Source organism: Cydia splendana, chromosome 5, assembly GCF_910591565.1.
Source record: "Cydia splendana chromosome 5, ilCydSple1.2, whole genome shotgun sequence".
In the NCBI taxonomy this organism is placed as follows: Eukaryota; Metazoa; Arthropoda; class Insecta; order Lepidoptera; family Tortricidae; genus Cydia; species Cydia splendana.
The window spans coordinates 23,482,823-23,502,412 of record NC_085964.1 but is presented as its reverse complement, the minus strand read 5'-3'; the positions used below and the strand labels follow the sequence as shown (position 1 = coordinate 23,502,412).

General features: G+C 42.8%; 1 protein-coding gene across 1 annotated transcript in view; it reads left to right on the top strand.

Moving 5' to 3' along the window:
* The window catches only part of LOC134790403 (laminin subunit alpha-1), a 113,326-nt gene extending 98,306 nt beyond the window's left edge, over window positions 1–15,020 (top strand). The window contains exons 26-38 of the mRNA XM_063761170.1: window positions 1,141–2,137; window positions 2,619–2,872; window positions 3,719–3,923; window positions 4,940–5,055; window positions 5,755–5,921; window positions 6,889–7,021; window positions 9,689–9,841; window positions 10,078–10,209; window positions 11,295–11,435; window positions 12,563–12,704; window positions 13,206–13,354; window positions 13,705–13,927; window positions 14,660–15,020. Coding sequence (XP_063617240.1) covers window positions 1,141–2,137; window positions 2,619–2,872; window positions 3,719–3,923; window positions 4,940–5,055; window positions 5,755–5,921; window positions 6,889–7,021; window positions 9,689–9,841; window positions 10,078–10,209; window positions 11,295–11,435; window positions 12,563–12,704; window positions 13,206–13,354; window positions 13,705–13,927; window positions 14,660–14,799 — 2,952 coding nt within the window. The 3' untranslated portion in view covers window positions 14,800–15,020. The remainder of the gene's footprint in view (window positions 1–1,140; window positions 2,138–2,618; window positions 2,873–3,718; window positions 3,924–4,939; window positions 5,056–5,754; window positions 5,922–6,888; window positions 7,022–9,688; window positions 9,842–10,077; window positions 10,210–11,294; window positions 11,436–12,562; window positions 12,705–13,205; window positions 13,355–13,704; window positions 13,928–14,659) is intronic.
* The last annotated feature ends 4,570 nt before the right edge of the window (window positions 15,021–19,590 follow it).

Sequence of the window (19,590 nt, the reverse complement as noted above, 5' to 3'; positions counted from 1 at the left end):
GCGTCGTCTTCACGGTACAATACTCGGACGCTCGGCTCGAGATAGCAGCGCGAGGTCGCCACTGTCACGGCCGGGCCGTTCATGTACAAGCTGCGAGGGTGTTCGCTAGTAACAAGCTGGAGAAAGGTACTGTGTCGCTCGTTCCTACACAAGCGCTCCATCTCCGTCCGCATGTCTTCCTGTCGCGTCGTCTTCACGGTACAATACTCGGACGCTCGGCTCGAGATAGCAGCGCGAGGTCGCCACTGTCACGGCCGAGCCGTTCATGTACAAGCTGCGAGGGTGTTCGCTAGTAACAAGCTGGAGAAAGGTACTGTGTCGCTCGTTCCTACACAAGCGCTCTATCTCCGTCCGCATGTCTTCCTGTCGCGTCGTCTTCACGGTACAATACTCGGACGCTCGGCTCGAGATAACAGCGCGAGGTCGCCACTGTCACGGCCGAGCCGTTCATGTACAAGCTGCGAGGGTGTTAGCTAGTAACAAGCTGGAGAAAGGTACTGTGTCGCTCGTTCCTACACAAGCGCTCTATCTCCGTCCGCATGTCTTCCTGTCGCGTCGTCTTCACGGTACAATACTCGGACGCTCGGCTCGAGATAGCAGCGCGAGGTCGCCACTGTCACGGCCGGGCCGTTCACGTGCAAGCTGCGAGGGTGTTCGCTAGTAACAAGCTGGAGAAAGGTACTGTGTCGCTCGTTCCTACACAAGCACTCCATCTCCGCCCGCATGTCATCTCGCCGCGTCGTACAATACTCGGACGCTCGGCTCGAATTAGCAGCGCGAAGACGCCACTGTCACGGCCGGGCCGTTCATGGACAAGCTGCGACAGTGTTCGCTAGTAACAAGCTGGAGAAAGATACTGTGTCGCTCGTTGCTACACAAGCACTCCATCTCTGTCCGCATGTCATCCTGCTGTGTCGTCTTCGCGGTACAATACTCGGACGCTCGACTCGAGATAGCAGCGCGAGGTCGCCACTGTCACGGCCGGGCCGTTCATGTGCAAGCTGCGAGAGTGTTCGCTAGTAACAAGCTGGAAAAAGGTACTGTGTCGCTCGTTCCTACACAAGCACTCCATCTCCGTCCGCATGTCATCCTGCCGTGTCGTCTTCACGGTACAATACTCGGACGCTCGACTCGAGATAGCAGCGCGAGGTCGCCACTGTCACGGCCGGGCCGTTCACGTGCAAGCTGCGAGGGTGTTCGCTAGTAACAAGCTGGAAAAAGGTACTGTGTCGCTCGTTCCTACACAAGCGCTCCATCTCCGTCCGCATGTCATCCTGTCGCGTCGTCTTCACGGTACAATACTCGGACGCTCGGCTCGAGATAGCAGCGCGAGGTCGCCACTGTCACGGCCGGGCCGTTCATGTGCAAGCTGCGAGAGTGTTAGCTAGTAACAAGCTGGAGAAAGGACTGTGTCGCTCGTTCCTACACAAGCGCTCCATCTCCGTCCGCATGTCATCCTGTCGCGTCGTCTTCACGGTACAATACTCGGACGCTCGGCTCGAGATAGCAGCGCGAGGTCGCCACTGTCACGGCCGGGCCGTTCATGTGCAAGCTGCGAGGGTGTTAGCTAGTAACAAGCTGGAGAAAGGACTGTGTCGCTCGTTCCTACACAAGCGCTCCATCTCCGTCCGCATGTCATCCTGTCGCGTCGTCTTCACGGTACAATACTCGGACGCTCGGCTCGAGATAGCAGCGCGAGGTCGCCACTGTCACGGCCGGGCCGTTCATGTGCAAGCTGCGAGGGTGTTAGCTAGTAACAAGCTGGAGAAAGGACTGTGTCGCTCGTTCCTACACAAGCGCTCCATCTCCGTCCGCATGTCATCCTGTCGCGTCGTCTTCACGGTACAATACTCGGACGCTCGGCTCGAGATAGCAGCGCGAGGTCGCCACTGTCACGGCCGGGCCGTTCATGTGCAAGCTGCGAGAGTGTTAGCTAGTAACAAGCTGGAGAAAGGACTGTGTCGCTCGTTCCTACACAAGCGCTCCATCTCCGTCCGCATGTCATCCTGTCGCGTCGTCTTCACGGTACAATACTCGGACGCTCGGCTCGAGATAGCAGCGCGAGGTCGCCACTGTCACGGCCGGGCCGTTCATGTGCAAGCTGCGAGGGTGTTAGCTAGTAACAAGCTGGAGAAAGGTACTGTGTCGCTCGTTCCTATTTATAACTTATCACATTAGCTTTTAAGGTCAGACTGAGAAAGAAGAATAGAAATGTAGAAAGAAGCTGTTATGATATGGGTAATAATATGATATATGATATGGGCTGTTTTTAACCGATTATTAAAAAGACAAGCATACGGCCCGCCTGATGGTAAGTAGTCTCCGTAGCCAATGGACACTTGTAACTCCAAAGGTGTTACATGCGCGTTACCGACCCTAACACTCCGCACTCTCGTTGAGTTTTCGTCATAGACAAAATTATAACTTTCTTTATACAATTGTATGATCTATGAAATCCTATGTTTACAAACAAATATATGTATGATTTATTTATCCACGATGATCTTTATCAGATCAGACATCTAATTTCAATCGGACATATTTTATTTTTTTATTTTTATCCGAAACACAGCCCCAATTCGCTTTAACGTCGTAAGCTGAGTCCGAGTTGTCCCCAGGCAGCCTGCGTGTGAACGGGGAGGAGACGCTGGGGTCGCCGTCGCCGCCGGTGCAGGCGGCCGCCGCGCTGCCCGACGTGTCGGGCGCCGCCTACTGGCTCGGCGGCGCGCCGCCCGGCCGCGCGCCGCCCGGCCGCGAGCCGCCCGCGCCGCCGCTGCTCGGCTGCTTGGGGGCGCTGTCCGTGGATAGGGAGGGATACGACGTGCTGGATACGCCGACGAGGAACGGTGTGGAAGCTAGATGCATGGACAGGGTGAGTTCTCAAAGATTTATGTATTTTTTTTAGGATTAAGAACGAAGAAGTCTCGGGTTTGACTGTTAGATCGACTTTTATTTAGCTCTCTGACTTATACACAACGTCCTACTGGCTGGGACGCACCGCACGGCTAGGAGGCTGAGACATAGAGGGGGTGGACAGAGAGGGATACTACGATGTTTTGTATACCCCAACAAAGAATGGTGTGGATGCAAGATGCATGGACAGAGTAAGTAATTTTCAAAGGTTTTTCTTTTTGTGGTAAATATAGATCTAAACAGTCTCTGTCTTGACGAGTAACTCAATTATTAGCTGGCTATGATACTCTCTAACTTGTACACAACGGTCTACTGGCTGGGGGGTGCATTCCCCGGATAAGAGGAGGTTGCACCCCCGTTACTTAGAATGACTTGGAGCGTTGTCAGAGAGGGATACGATGGCTTGAATATGCCGACGAGAAATGGAGTTCGAGAAATAGAGAACTACATGTATGTATGGATAGAAGTCACATGTGAGAGATTTGTGTTTGAATACTCTTAATTGGCTTGGCTATGATACTCTCTGACGTCCGCCACCACCTACTTGCTGGGGGGCGCGTAAATTAAATTAATGTAAGAAAATATCTGTCTTAGTTTAATTGGTTGCTCTGTATTTTGACCTGTACACAACGCCCTACTAGCTAAAATTCATTCCATACTGAGCATCTTAATACCTAGTACATGTTACAGAATTATTTCTAATGCTGATAATTTCTTCGCTTGCTGTATAGAATAACGAGAAATATTCGATCCACCCATTAGGACTATTACTTTGAAAATAGCATTTTTTTATATATTTTTTCAGACTCTTCGAACAGCGACACTAGAAGGCACCGGCTATGTAGAGCTCCCGTCCCCCATCCTCCGCCGCAAAGCAGCCCTAGGGCTCACGTTCCGCGCCCGCGGCGACGGCTTGCTACTGTACAGGGCTCCGTCCACGCTCAGCGAGAATGAGGTCGACGACGAAGATGGCGACGACAAGCATTACCTCAGACTGGTGCTGGTTGACGGTAAGCCACCACTCCAACCAAAAAAACCGGCCAAGTGCGAGTCGGACTCACGCACGAAAGGTTCTGTACCATTACGCAAAAAAATCTCGTTTGTTGTATGGGAGCCCCACTTAAATATTTATTTTATTGTTTTTAGGGTTCCGTACCCAAAGGGTAAAAAACGGGACCCTATTACTAAGACTCCGCCGTCCGTCCGTCTGTCACCAGGCTGTATCTCATGAACCGTGATAGTCAAATAGTTGAAATTTTCACAGATGATGTATTTCTGTTGCCGCTATAACAACAAATACTAAAAACCGGACAAGTGCGAGTCGGACTCGCCCACCGAGGGTTCCGTACTTTTTAGTATTTGTTGTAAAATTTCAACTGTCTAGCTATCACGGTTCATGAGATACAGCCTGATGACAGACAGTAGGACAGACACACGGACAGTGGAGTCTTAGTAATAGGGTCCCGTTTTTTCCCTTTGGGTACGGAACCCTAAAAAAGGTAGGGCACAGCGAAATATCATCTCCCACGAATCTGGAGCAGCCCAGCCAGGTGAGCCGGGGAAACCTCCATCTTATACAGAAGACCTTACAGTGTTGTTGTGTTCCTAATGATGAGTAAGATTCCCAATGCTCCCAAGGACGCACTGTGTAATGCCCTGCATTTCATCATCATCGTTCATTAGCTGCCGCATTTAAAGAAGAAAATTCTTATGAAACTGTATAATTTTTGAAGTCTTACTGTGAGTGTCTATCTAGACAAAAGCCCCATTCCGTGTTGGTATAATTAATACTCCTTTTTAGAAGTACCCCACAGTGTGGTCACTTCGGAAAACCTCAGTATTATTCGACAACTGAACGTTCACGGAATAAACTTCCTCCAACCATTTAGAATACAATTTTTTTTATTAATTTGGATATCTAACAGCTATGACATAAACATAGAAATTATAGTCGATACAGGAAGTCAATTAAACTCTATTTACATTTACTATTTGTTTGTTACTAGTATTTGGCTCTTGGTTTCAGGTGAGTTGGAGCTGACTGCAGCGGCAGGCAAGGCAGAGCTGCAACTGCGCACGAATGGAACGCGTTTCGACGACGATAACAGACACTCCGTCAGAATCGTGAGGGCTCATAAACAGGTAATAGTAGATTATTAATTTTCCTTGCCGTATCCGACAATGGCGACTCCATCAACAATTGTTATCCCGATTATGAAATGCCCAATGTGGCTCGCAAAACCAAATTTTGTCTTGATGATGCGGTCACACGATGCGTAATGGAGTTGTCCAGTCGAGTTGCGGGTGTAAGTGTAGGAGGGCTTGGGTCGCGTCTTGACGCTTAGTATCCGCGTCTTCCAGACGCTGCTGCTCAAATTGATCTTTCTTTCTTTCTTATACAACAAGAGCAAAGAACAAAAACAACCCATCTTATGCTCCACTCTGATTTTTACTTCGATTATGAGAAAACATACAAAAATATCACATATTTAAACGTATTTTACGGCATTTGCCAGACTAGGACGCCACCTCTACGTTAGACCTCTACGTTTGACACGTGCTTGACAAATGGCGAGGACCTATTGGTATTGGCCAATGATGTTCCTGACTTTTAAAATGGTATCCTGTAGCTTTAATAGTAGGTACCTATAAAAAGCGCCCCTTGAGCAAAAGACGTTGTAAGTACATTTGAACAGTCTAATACCTATGTATATGAGGAGTGTCTTTTCAAGAGGGCTTATTTTTTTGTGGTGTTCTTAGAGAAATGCCCTTTTGAAAAGACTCTCCTCATTATTTAAATGTTGTCTCAACCAGTTGTGACAAATGATGTAATCATTTCAGCTGGAGCTATGGGTGGACGAAGACCGCCTGGCAACAGGGACGCTAGCTGGCAACGCGTTGCCAGCTCGCCACAAAGGCTTGTTCATCGGAGGCATGCCAGCGGCGCAAGACGGTCCAATGTATAAAGGCTTTAGCGGGACTGTTGCTGATCTTATAGTGGATTCCAAGTAAGTAAGAGTACGCTTTGGGTTTAGTACCTACAATGAGACTAGAATGCTTGTCTTTCGGAGGTATGTCGTCACAAGACGGGCCGGTCTATGTGGGTATCGTACAGAAAGGAAACTTTCTACAAAACCGAAGTTTGACAGCGATTTAGGGACGAATCATGTTGTCCCTTTCTAATGTACCTTTCGTCTAGAGTCGGACCAAGAAAAGTCTGCAGCGGATTTGATAGCCCAAGCAGTGCAAGTGTCATTTATACGTCATAATTTCATAGTAGTTTGACGTTTAAAATAACACGTGCTCTGTGTGGGCTATCAAATCCGCTGCAGACTTTTCATGGACTGACTTTATTTAGGGTTGTCAAAATTCAAGTCATTATCTTATCTGTGGTTGTGCACGCAAAGGAACGTCAAGTTTAGCCAAACCTAATAATTGCTCGTAGCAACGTTGAGCCGAACAGAGCCGAGAACGCCCGAACGCTGCAGTTTACCCCCACTGGTTTCAGTGGCAAAGTTGCTGATCAGGGCGTGTAGACAAGATATCAATCGTTCACGCTCCGTAGCGTAGCGTAGTTATCTCTCTCTATTACTCTTATATTAATGCGACAGAGACAGTTGCTTTTCGGTCGTTACGGAGCGTTAACGATTGGCATCTCTTCTACGCACCCCGATTGTGAATTTCAAGCGAGAGAATGGAAAACATAAAAAGTGAATTAGCCTGTGATCTCTTTGACCACGCCTGGGTAAATATCTGGGTCGTTTCAGCAAAATAGCCTGAGAGCAAAAAGCCTTCGCTCAAGTATCAGCTGACTAAGGGTCGGTTGCACCAAACCGTCTGTCACCGTTAAAGCGTTCGCTAAATTTTATAGTATGGAAAGTTTCATAGTAAACCGCCGCGGCGCGCCGAGTGATGTCGATCAGTCTGTCAAGTGGGGATTTCGCAACTGGCACTAAATTTGAGTTTCGTCTCCAGTGTGATCGGGTTCGAAACGGCGGTGAACTGGAGCTCGGCCCGCCTCGGGCGCCGCGCGCCGCCGCGCGCCGGCCGCCGCGCCCCGCCGCGCGCGCTGCTCGCGCCGCCCGCCAGGAACAACGACTGCACCAAGGTACCTACTAACATAAATAATAATATATTTTTCTCAAAAATGGACGGCAAAGTCGACTTTGCCGTTTAAAAAATAGGTTGCGAAGCGCGTAGTTTATGGTCAGTCAAAAATTAAAAAGTTAAAAACATTGCAGTCTCGATTTTGGGACTGCAATGTTGCATACAAATTCCATTATTTGTCGAGTTCCAAACTTTTTAAAAGTTGAAATGGCCATATCAAATGAAGGCACAGGCCCATTAAACAGCCAAACAGATCATTAGTACCGCGACTATTTAGCTGTCTCAAATAGGTTGGTGTATTTTCGGCAGAAAAATACACTTCTATTTTTTTATAAAAAAAATAAAAAGGCGGCAAAGCAAATTTTTTCAATTGTTTCTACTTTTTTCTGTGAAAATATATACGTAAGAAAGTTGCTTTTGTAAAATATTTCTATGATATTTATATTTCTTGCACCATTTTTGAGAAAAGCACTATATATGACTCGGCTGGAAGGCTACTTGCTGGCTTCGGATTCAATTAAACGGACTCCCAAGGTCGTCCGTTTAAAACGAATCCTCAGCCTGCAAGTAGCTACTTCCGAGCCTCGACAATAATGTACTATTTCTCAAACATGTAATGAAATGTCGTCGCTCCGGGCGTTATATCAGGCTTCGAAGTATCACGTTTAGGGCGGAGCAACTCCAGAGAACTGTAAAGGAATTTCAAACAAAATTGAAGGCCTAGGCCGGGAATTTCCATTTCACAGATATTTGTGACACACCATCGTGGCATTCGGTTATTAAAGTGGTAACACACTATCGCACCGCTTTAAAAAAAACTATAGGCAGTTCCTTTATAGTTTATGGTACGATTGCTTTTTTTTTAATCTTTATAGGGCTGTATCTCCTAAATAAACCGTGCGTCGTAGCGCCAAAATAATAAAATGTTCGTTCCTCTGTAGGAAATCCCTAATTAATATAAAAAAAAAACACAAAAAAGAAAAAAAATAACAAAAAACTTTATAATGCTGTATCTCCTAAACCGTACGTCGTGGCGAAAAAAATATAAAATTTTCGTTCCCCTTTAAGAAAACCCTAAGTAATATTTAAAAGACACAAAAAAAGAAAAAGAAAAAAAAAACAAGAAATATATTTATAGGGATGTATCTCCTAAACCGTGCGTCGTAGCGCAAAAATAATAAAATGTTCATTCCTCTGTAAGAAACCCCTATTAATATTAAAAAAAAAACACAAAAAAGAAAAAAATAACAAAAAACTTTATAATTCTGTATCTCCTAAACCGTACGTCGTAGCGCGAAAATAATCAATTTTTCGTTCCCCCCCCCCTTTAGGAAACCCCTTAATAACATTTAAAAAAACACAAGAAAAGAAAAAAAAGAAAAAAGCAAGACATTTTTTTATAGGACTGTATCTTCTAAACCATGCGTCGTAGCGCAAAAATAATAAAATGTTCGTTCCTCTGTAGGAAACCCCTAATTAACAAAAAAGAAAAAAAATTACAAAAAACTTTATAATGCTGTATCTCCTGAACCGTACGTCGTAGCGAAAAAATAATCAAATTTTCGTTCCCCTCTGGGAAAACCCTAAGTAATAATTAAAAGACACAAAAAAAAAGAAAAAAAAACAAGAAAAATATTTATAGGGCTGTATTTCCTAAACCGTGCGTGGTAGCGCAAAAATAATTTCGTTCCTCTGTAAGAAACCCTTAATTAATATTTAAAAAAAACGAAAAAAAAACAAAAAAAACTTTATAATGCTGTATCTCTTAATTATACCATGCGTCGTAGCGCAAAAATAATAACATTTTCGTTCCCCTTAATGACGTGATAGGTTATTCAGTGCGTGGGGTCCGCACTGAATAACCTATTACATTAGGACATGAAACAATCATCATCATCAATTTTTATTATTATTTCATTGCATGTTTAAGAAAAGCACTTTACATACCTCGGCGTGAAAAGGGGTTGTCGGCCTCATAACTATCCGGCCACACTACGTTCGGCCGTCTATATGCATTCGGCCGGCAACCCCTTACTTCCCAGCCTCTATAGTAATGTAGGTACTATTAATAAAGATTCCGTATGGACTATATAGATCGACGACCATCCTTAGGTATCGTAAATGCCACTGGGAGACCAGCAGGGCTAACACAGGAAGGGCCCGACCGAATCTCGCCCCAAGATAGACTACCCGTCCTTCTCTAATTAATATAATTAGAAAAAGACAGAGTGTCTGAGCGCCGAGTTCACCGAGGTACTAATACTCGTATAAATAATAAAGGGACACTTACAATGACGATACTGGCCAAAAAGGGAGTTTTGGGATATCCCTACTGAAAAAATTTGGCTGTTTCATACATTTTGGCTGGTCCTTTTCGCTATTTCGGGGTTGGTCCCATAGTAAAAGTTGCTCACTATAATCCCAAAACCTCCCTGGCAACGGGAATGCACTTATTTTTTGGCCACCGTGTAGATCTTGCTTACATGGGACGTTCTTTAGACGGTCCAAGTCCTGCAGAAGAGAAGAAATCAAGAAAGATCTACGCGCTGCATGTAGAAAAGTAAATGACACTGATAATTGACCTAGTTACCCTTCAGTATAAATTGAGTGTTAACCTTCTACACGTTCAATAACTCATTATTTTAACGTTACCGATTACTTGTTTCAGACGGCATCTTACACAGTAGAAGTCGGGGCAGTAAAGTTTGGCGACTCGCCCGGCAGCCATGCGACACTGCGACTACCACCTCGTGTGAAAGAGCTCTCGTTGTCGCTAAACTTCCGAACGTTCGCTCCTGACGGTCTTCTACTATTGGCACCGGTAAGAAATATTTCCAAGGTTTTGTAAGCTTCAAAACTTTTTTTAATATTTATATAATACAATTTATATCTATACTTTTTATTTGAATGAGCGGACCTCCTCGTGAGTAAAGGCCTCTCCCAGTTTGCGCCAACTCTCTCTGTCTTGAGCCTTGGTGTGTAATCATATAAAAACCCTTATTTCTCGGCCTTGATGATAATGTAAATATAAATTTTACTATTTTTTTTTTATGTCAGGGTACTAAAACGAAACCTAAGCACTACATGGCACTACTGGTGCGCGAGGGCAAGTTGCGACTCTACGTCCGCGGACGCCGACGGAAGGAACTCTCTCTCGCTGCCTCGGTGTCAGATGGAGAATGGCGTGAGGTAAACAATTAAACATTGTACCTAGTTCTTACAAGGGCCACACACACTACCAGTGGCCTATTTTATAAAGCTACAAGTTACAATTTACAAGCGGAAGTCTCTTTCTAACCCTATGTGTTAGAACGAGACTTCCGCTTGTAAATTGTAACTTGTAGCTTTATAAAATAGGCCACAGGCCTATTCGGATTTCGAGATAATCACAAGATCTTGAGACGATTTAGAGTTAGATATCGACTAGATGTGACTTGGATATCTAAGTCATAACTTGTCGAAATCGTTCAAGAGGACCTCCAGAATCGCGGAAACGTCAAATATGACATATCTATCTTACAAATATCTTTAAATTATCCGTATCGTAACTTGTTGAAGTCTAGTAGAGATCTAATTCATTTTCCGAATCGAGCCGTACATCAATTTACTTCAAAACATTTTCCTATCCACCTTTTTCGTGGACTAATACCTACAGTCAATGTGAAATGCCCCATTTAATAGAATATTTTCACGCATTATGATCATACATGTATATGCATTGTCCTCCTTAATCTCGGTTTTCCTAGTATAGCGGTGCCGTCATATAGCGGCCGTCTCCATACAAAATAATACGGCTAAATAAGGATGAGTATTAATATTTTGTATGGAGACGGCCGCTATTGACGGCACCGCTATCCTAGGAGACCAGAGCTTTACCCTAGCGTTTTTTCCGGTTGCACCATGTTTAAAATGCGAAGCTTTTCATTTCCGATTAAGGCTACCATACTGCTTACCCTCCAACGCTCACGGTTCCTATAGGTACTTAATAGGACCGCCCCACACTAGCGTCTTTCGAGCGTCGTCATCTTGTCAGCGCGAGCGCAACGGCGACGCGACTTTTGCGTTGTGTCAGCGCAACGTCGGCGCGACTGCAGCAGCGTTTATCGAGCGCCAGCGTTTCGCTAGCGTTTCACCAGCGTCCACGCAGCGACGACGCGACGTCTCTAACGTCTTTTGAACGTCGGCGTCTTGCCAGCGTCTTGGCAGCGCCTGCACAGCGTTCTTGCCCTGACAAGACGACGACGCTCTATACAGTTCTAATTTTCCACTCGCAGGTGACAGTCCGCATCTCGCGCAACCGCCTCGTCCTGTCGAGTGGTGGCGCGGCCAGCGCGGCGCACGCGCCGCCCGCCGCCCGCGCGCCGCGGCTGTACGTGGGCGGTTTGCCGCAACCGCTCAACAACATACCCAACTCTGTAAGTAACCAAATAATATGACGTGACGACCGGTCTGGCCTAGTGGATAGTGACCCTGCCTGCGAAGCCGACGGTCCTGGGTTCGAATCCCAGTAAGGGCATTTATTTGTGTGATGAACACTAATATTTGTTCCTGAGTCATGGGTGTTTTCTATGTATATAAGTATGTATTTATCTATACAAGTATGTATATCGTCGCCTAGTACCCATAGTACAAGCTTTGCTTAGTTTGGGGCTAGGTTGATCTGTGTAAGATGTCCACTAATAAAATAAAAAAATATTATGAGAAACAGTTCAGTTCAATTCAATGTGTTTTTTACCTTAATGCGGCGGTGGCCGAGTGGATATGACGTCAGACTTTCAATCCGGAGGTCGCGGGTTCAAATCCAATGAGTTTTTCGGAATTTATATACGATATATCATTTGATATTTACCACTAGCTTTTCGGTGAAGGAAAACATCGAGAGGAAACCTGCATACATCTGCGAAGAGATTCAAAGATGTACCTACGTGAAATCCCCAATCCGCATTGGGCTAGCGTGGGGACTATAGCTCAAGCCCTCTCGCGCATGGGAGGAAGCCTGTGCCCAGCAGACGTATACAAGGTGACCTTAGCCATTGGACAAACCCTGAAATCCCACGTAGGGTTACTTCTCAGAAATGCTCTAACGGTAATATTTTTTTAATTAGAACAAAAGATAAAATAATAAATTATCAAACAAAAGTTATTTCCAATAATCGACAACAAAAATAAATATACTGTATTAATCATTGGCAGTGCTTTTGACAATTTGTTTGAAAATGTGCGGCAATGATGACATTTGTCAAAAGTCAGAATCTTTATTAATGTCATAAATAAAAAAGATAATCAAAACGGTCGAAGAAGGTTTCAGACTATTTATTACCTGAGCTACTATATAACACATACAGGTTGCTCCAAAGTAAAAATATCGTAATTTGTTAATTTCTTCGTAGCCGCTACACCGATTGTTATGATACTTTGTATACTGGTTCTAAATACCCTAATGCATATGTACTTACATTTCGGCTTTGTCCAATGGCTAGGGACATCCTGTATATGCTCAATTATTGTATATTTTTACCTTAAAATTATAAATTCTCTACAGATTCTCCGAGTAGGCGGATTCCTGGGCTGCATCCGTCGTGTGGTAGTCAACGATCGGGCTGAAGACTTAGTGAGAAACGCGGCCGCCCACCACAGAGTAGGACAGTGCTTTCCTAATGTCGAACGAGGCGCCTACTTCGGAGGTACTTCAACCATCAGCCACTATTCTATTCGGGCTGTTGTAAAAAACCTACTCCTGTTAGGCAATTCCTGTCACAGTTAGGTATTTAAGATGTATAGCGCACCAAAGAGCATATTTCTACTGTGCTTATGACTTCTGGGGGGAAAGTGACAGTCATTAATGCTGAGAATCTTAGGACAGGTGCTTTGCAAACGTCGGATGCGCCATTTACCTACTTTGAAGGTAACTCAACCATTTTAGCCATTGAAATGTACCGATTGTACCTTGGGCAAGTTATAGGTACATAGCTTATACCCAGCCTTTTGAGATAAAAGATCTACCTCGTAATGAATTCCCAGGCCTCCTTTTTTTGTCGTCCATCTGGACAGGCTGAAGCTATAAGCCATACTGCCTTGTCAAGTTGTCTTGAGTAGGGATTTTTCTTTTCAGTAAGTTCAATCCGGTAAACTTCCCAGGCTTACTCTGTACAAACATCTTTAAAAAACCTATTTTGATATTGCAGGTGACGCGTATGCGTTATGGTCAAGCGCGTGGCGGCCGGGCGAGAGCGGCGCGGAAGCGGCTGAGATGCGGTTACGATTCCGTAGCGCTGAACCGTCAGGGCTACTGCTCGCCGCCACTAACTTGGTGCTCGAGTTAAAAGATGGCGCTGTAAGTATAAAGATATCGACGGCATAGCGGCGTTCGGCGAGGCGTGCATCATGGCGTTAAAGGGATTTGAACAGTGTATACAGTCAGTCACCTGCAATAATATGTTACACAGCGAAGGCCGCAAAAATATCTGACACGATCTTATTAGTAGCGCAATAAGAGCGCGTCACATATTTTTGCGGCCTTCGCTGTGTAACATATTATTGCCGGTGACTGTACACGCGCATGAGGCTCGCTCGCATACTACGTTTGCATTTGTTTATAAGATTTCGGTTTAATGTTTGTAATTATTTCTCTTCATAGAACTCCATTATTTCAGAACGTTTTGACAGCAATATTCTCTTTAACAGGTGATCCTAACCCGCTTGGGCTCGAGCACCTCCCTCGCCTCGGCGCTGGGGCCGGGCAACAGGGCGCTGTGCGACGGGCGCTGGCACAGCGTGCTGGTGCGCGTGGCGCGCGCGCACGTGGCGCTGGCGCTGGACGCGGGGCCCGAGGTGCGCGACGGGGACGCCACGCTGCTCGACGAGGAGAGCGCGCCGGCTGCGCCCGTGTATGTGGGGGGGTTGCCAGGTAAATACGGTTTAAAAAATTTCGCTGAACGTTTTAACACTTTAACTGTCCCCCGCCTTCCCTACTGATCGACATGGATCGATACGTCCGTGCATTACCTGTAATGCACAAATGTATAGAGCTATCCATTTCTGACGTCACTTGGACGTGACAGAGCTAGTTTGACGATGCATGTCATGTAATACACGGACGGTAAAAGTGTTAAGACCCCTCTATCATTCGCCTTTATTTGACCATACCCTCCAACGCACACGGTTCCTGTAGGTACTTAGGGCCATATACCAAACGCGACACGCTTAGGTGTAGAGGTGCTTTTGTTATGTCTGACCAATGAGATTTATTACCTACTCTCAATTTGTGACCACTAAAAAGTTAAAAAAAAAGTTCAAAATGTAATTTTGGATACCTGCATATTGAGCCACAGGCGATCAAAATATACGATGTACCATCATATATATTGTGGCCATCATATATGTTGTGGCCGAAGGAGGTTCTTATGGCTCTACGAATAAGATCGTGTCAGATATTTTTGCGACCTTCGTTGTGTAACATATTATTGCAGGTGACTGTACACGCAAAGTTTATTAAATCACCTGTCGCTGTCGACGCGTCCTCTTGCAGCAAAGTAACAAAACGTGTACGACTAAAGTATATGTAAACCCCTGTAAACTAATATACGAGTATGTAAAACACAATGATACTCACTCACTTCCGATTCTTTCCTCATTGCAGAAGGCTCCACAGACGGCGTGGACGCTCAAAACTTCAAGGGCTGCATAGACGACGTCAGCATCGGCGGCCAGAAGCGCAAGTGGAAAGACATGGAGGCGCTGCACAATGTGCTTTTAGACTCCTGTCCTGTTACGCAGTGAACCTTAATGCGGGGGAGTAAGGTTCGGATTCGTTCGATAAATGTTGCAGATAGAATTGAGGTTTCCTCTGTTTAGGCATAGAGGCACTAGATGTTCTATTAGAGTCCAGGACGCGTAGCCAACGTGCCAATCGTTAACGCTCTGTAGCCTGTAGCGTATCGTAGTCAACTCTCTCTATCACTCTTCCCCACTAGTGCGACAGTGACAGTTGCGTTTCGTTCGCTACGGAGCGTTAACGATTGCTGGCTACGCACCCTGTTACGCAGTGAACCTTATCAAGAAAATAATAAAGTTCGGATTCCTTCAACCGAAATTGTGTGTCTTAACATTTTTTGACACATCTAAAAGCAACCTATATGCTTGCTAATAAGGTTGATTTTTGTCTATGTGATTTAAAGGTCGAGACGCAACAAGATTTTTTGTTTAAGTTTTGCTCTGGTATACAGTGAACCTTAATGTGCAGGCAATAAGCGAGTGTCACCAACGTCATTTTATTATGGTTCTCCCACATTTTATCACGTCTAAGTTAGTGACCGGACTATACTCCTCAACTGGACTGGACTCCTGCCCAATATGCAATGCCTTGGGCTAAGAAATGTGCCTTATATACTACCAAATGTGCCATACATACAGTACGTTTATAAATGATTAAATTTAGCTTTGAAAAGCTATAAGAATAAGACTTTTTTTTAGAGGATCATTAAGAAAAAGCCATAGTATAATTTTATCATAAAATAAAAATTATGTGGCTCTAGTGAAAAAGGGTACAAGTTCCATATACCTAAATTGTAAAACTAAACCCTTGTACCATTTTTCACTGGACCATTGTTAGTCTGACAAAAAATAAATAGAATAGAAATTAAAAAGTGGCAATACTGTAGTGTCGTCCCGTTTTCTTAGATTGATTTGATTAGTATTGCCACTTTTTAATTTCTACTCTTTTTTGTCAGACTATAAATACTGTTACAAAACTGCCACTGCCACTCAATACAGATGACATTTCGGTTAAGCTGTTTATTTTGTACTTATTTACCTACACTCTCTAAATACCATAAACAATAAATGTGACTTTCCACAAGGAAGGGTCCTATGCTCCATGTGCATAAGGACCCTTTTTTATGGTAAACCGCAAATGTATTTTTTTACAACACAACATTGAAACTCGTAAAATCTCTGCATTGAGTTCACATCTGACTTGGCACAATGAGGCTATTTAATTAATGTTAGACATTAGAGGCTAGTGTATATAGCGACACCTAGTACTTACTAATAGAAATATAGGACCGTATAATAGTACTTAAATGAAGACAAGTAAGACAACCTAGTACTTACGAAGTAATGTTTGAAAACTGTAACGCTTAACTCAGATGGTCGGTAAGCGTGTTAGCGTTGGTTTTCATAACTTAGTTTCCTTGTAGTATATAATTTGTACTTAATCATTCTTACTCTTCTATATCATAGTCAACCATGATAACTTTTCATCAATCGTCTGAGTTAAGTACCTATAACAGATAAGGCATTGCTCTCTTCATGTTAAAACTGAATTTGAAATATCGAAACCGGAAAATACAATTATTATTATTTGGAACGAATAATTAATTGTATTAATAATTAAACTAATTAATAAGCGGATATTATGTATGTACATAATGTTAAGAACTTATGTAAGCTCCGTTCAGTATTTGTGTATTGTAAATAGTCGATTAAGTTTTGCATTTAATTAATTACATGATTAGTCCTAGAAAAAGTTTTAGTAAGTTTGATATTATTGTTTATGACTCGCCATTAGGCATTATTTATTTTTATTGAGTTACAAAAATGTGTAATTTTCAAGTAAAGGGTAATTTATAACATTGACAACAAGGCATTGTTAAGAGGATGCAAGTAGAAATCGCTCCCCCCCCCCCCCCTTCTTCCCAAAAAATACTCAACCATTCTTCAAGGGGTCTTCAACCCTTTTTTAACACATTCATTGCCACTAAGTGCTACGGGTTACGCTCGTAGCGCGTAGCCACGTTTTCGCCGTATGGAGCGCGTAGTCGCTACGAACAATATACCCGACTGTCGGATTCATGGCCCTGAATCCCTGAATGTGTTAAGTGTCACAAATATTGACAAAATAAAATAAAGATTGTATGGGGACAATAATAATTAAATGTTTACACAGAGATTATCAACAGTAAAATGCATTGGAAATATTTCTTCGTCAGTTCAAATAAATTAAAGAAATATACCTTACATGTGATTTTACGAAGTTATTTGAGAATAAGCTTAGAATAAATTTAAAAGTGGAAAAATTACTGTCTTGGCTTGTTAATAGCATCGTTCGCAGACGTTTCTGCTTGTTAAAAATTAAAATTATTTGAGAATAGTTTGCATAATAGGTAATTGTTGCATTTATCGTGTTAGTCACTAAATAAAATAATTATAATGTATTATTATACGATAGTCTTGTCTCATTTATGTTGAATAAATTTTCGAAATTGTTACAATAATGTAAATTTAGGTCTTATTTGCTGTACGTTAAGGTTCAAAAAAGAAAGACTATCGTAAAATTGTAAATAATAAATTAGGGGTCAGCTTTAATAGTTAACAGCCTTGTCACAATATTTATTATAATAAAGTGATACAAAGAGTTATTCATTGTAGAAGATTTTCGAAGAACCTCATAAGTTCCAATATAGATACGCTCTGTTTCAATATAAGTAGCCTTTCTTTTGTTATAGACCGAACAGAAATTGTAGAAAATTATTGAGGGCGCCACTTCCTACGTATAACTGACGTAAAATGTAATAAAATACCTAGTAGAAATTAAATTAAATTGAACTAAACAATTTCCATACTAAATTGTTGCCATGTTTAAGCATTTTACGTCAAAAATGTGACAGTAACGTAAGAAGTGGCGCCCTCAATATTTTCCACAGTTTCTTGTCGGACTATACATTGGGCGGTAGCTCGACTGGTTGTCAAAAATTGACGTTTGACAGCTAATTTAGATGTCAAACTAAACGCGATTTGTTTTCTTACACTTTACAAATATTCTGCAATCAATAACGCTTGTTTTTTAATAAAGTTATTACGTGTTCAATAGTATTACTTGTAAATATAACCATAACTGTACATATGCATATTTATTGTAACTGCTTTATATGGAAAATAAAAGTCGATTGTGGCAATAAAAAACATTTATTTATTTTCAGTATTACATTCTCTGCTTTCCATATTGGCCAAGCAAAACGTTTACAAGGAAAATGACGAAAAACTAACGGGGTGAACACACACAGATTATATAGGTTCAATGTATTTTTGGAACCTAAAAGTCTACATATCATCCCCTCCGCTCAATGTCAAAATCCATAAACAAGAAATTGTTTATTTTATGTTTTGCTTGGCCCATCAAAAAACAATTACTTGTAGCTACTAACTTGTGTTGTGTTACGTATTATATTGAAGGAATCTTTCTTCACGATCGATATGACAAAGATACAATCACATCTTTACATAATAGATAGAACTCGGAAGCATAAGGATATTAATCGGGTACTTTATGCGGCACTTAACTTAATCGGGTACTTAATGTCAAGTAGACACTACACTTTATAAAACAAAGTCCCCCGCCGCGTCTGTCTATAAACTCATAAACTACTGAACGGATTTTCATGCGGTTTTCACGTATCAATAGAGTGATTTTTGAGGAAGGTTTAGGTGTATAATTTGTTAAGGTTTTGTGTAACCCGTGCGAAACCAGGGAGGGTTTCTGTAGTGCATTGTGTAGTACATTATAAAGTACCTGATTTAACACATTCGACACCGCGTACCCGACTCTCGGGCACTCGTAAACTTTACTCAGATACCGGCATACCCGCTAGTCGGGCAAGAGCTATAAACCTACACGCGACGCCGAAGTGCCCGACAGGCGGGCAAGCATTGCATCTTCACTACCTCAGGGCTGCCACTGCCACTAACAGAAAAAATTGTAAGTCTTCTGATTATTATGTGGTCGAAAAGTTGGTACAGTTGATTATTATATTTTATTACTTCACTTTGTATTTTTATTTACTTTACCTAATGCGATTACAAAATAAAAATTCTTATTAGTTGGTTACGTGAAATTGCATACACGGGTATGTATCAATAGGAGTTAGAATTAGGAGAAGAACAAAACGGGGAGCCTAAACAGATGAGACAGCAGATTTAATTTTATCCACGTACTTATACGAAAGTTACTTGGCACAGCCCTGAGCGTCCGCCGTTTGCCCGACTAGCGGGTTCGCGGCGTGCGGCATTGAGTTGCACGTCGTTGCCCGACTAGCGAGTACTGTCGGTTTCTGGGGTATTGTTTGAAATTTTGCCTGGTTGCGAAAGTGTTAAAACCTCAAGCTTACTTCTGCGAAATCTTATGTAATCCAAAAAAAATAAACTAAATTATGTTCTTAAGTTAGTAGCAAGTTACTCAAATTAGTAGCTACAAGTTTCTAAGTCTTCCATCACCCTCATTACATCGGACCCTCTCTTTCTTAATTGCACCCTCCTTTAAGTGTCTTTAAAGTAGATCAGTTAAGTCTGTTACTGGATAATGGTGACAACAAAATACAGAATTCAACTTTATCTCTTCAACATAAGGCTTGAAATACAGTGTACAAAATATCAGAAGTGGGATTTTTACTTTTTTTAGAGTTGTAGATTAGCCAGCACATTTTACTTAATGGATAGATCTAGAATACTAGGTTTAAATATAAAAGACACTGTTAATTCCAACTATAGTCACTTCTTGGACAGACAGACAGATTG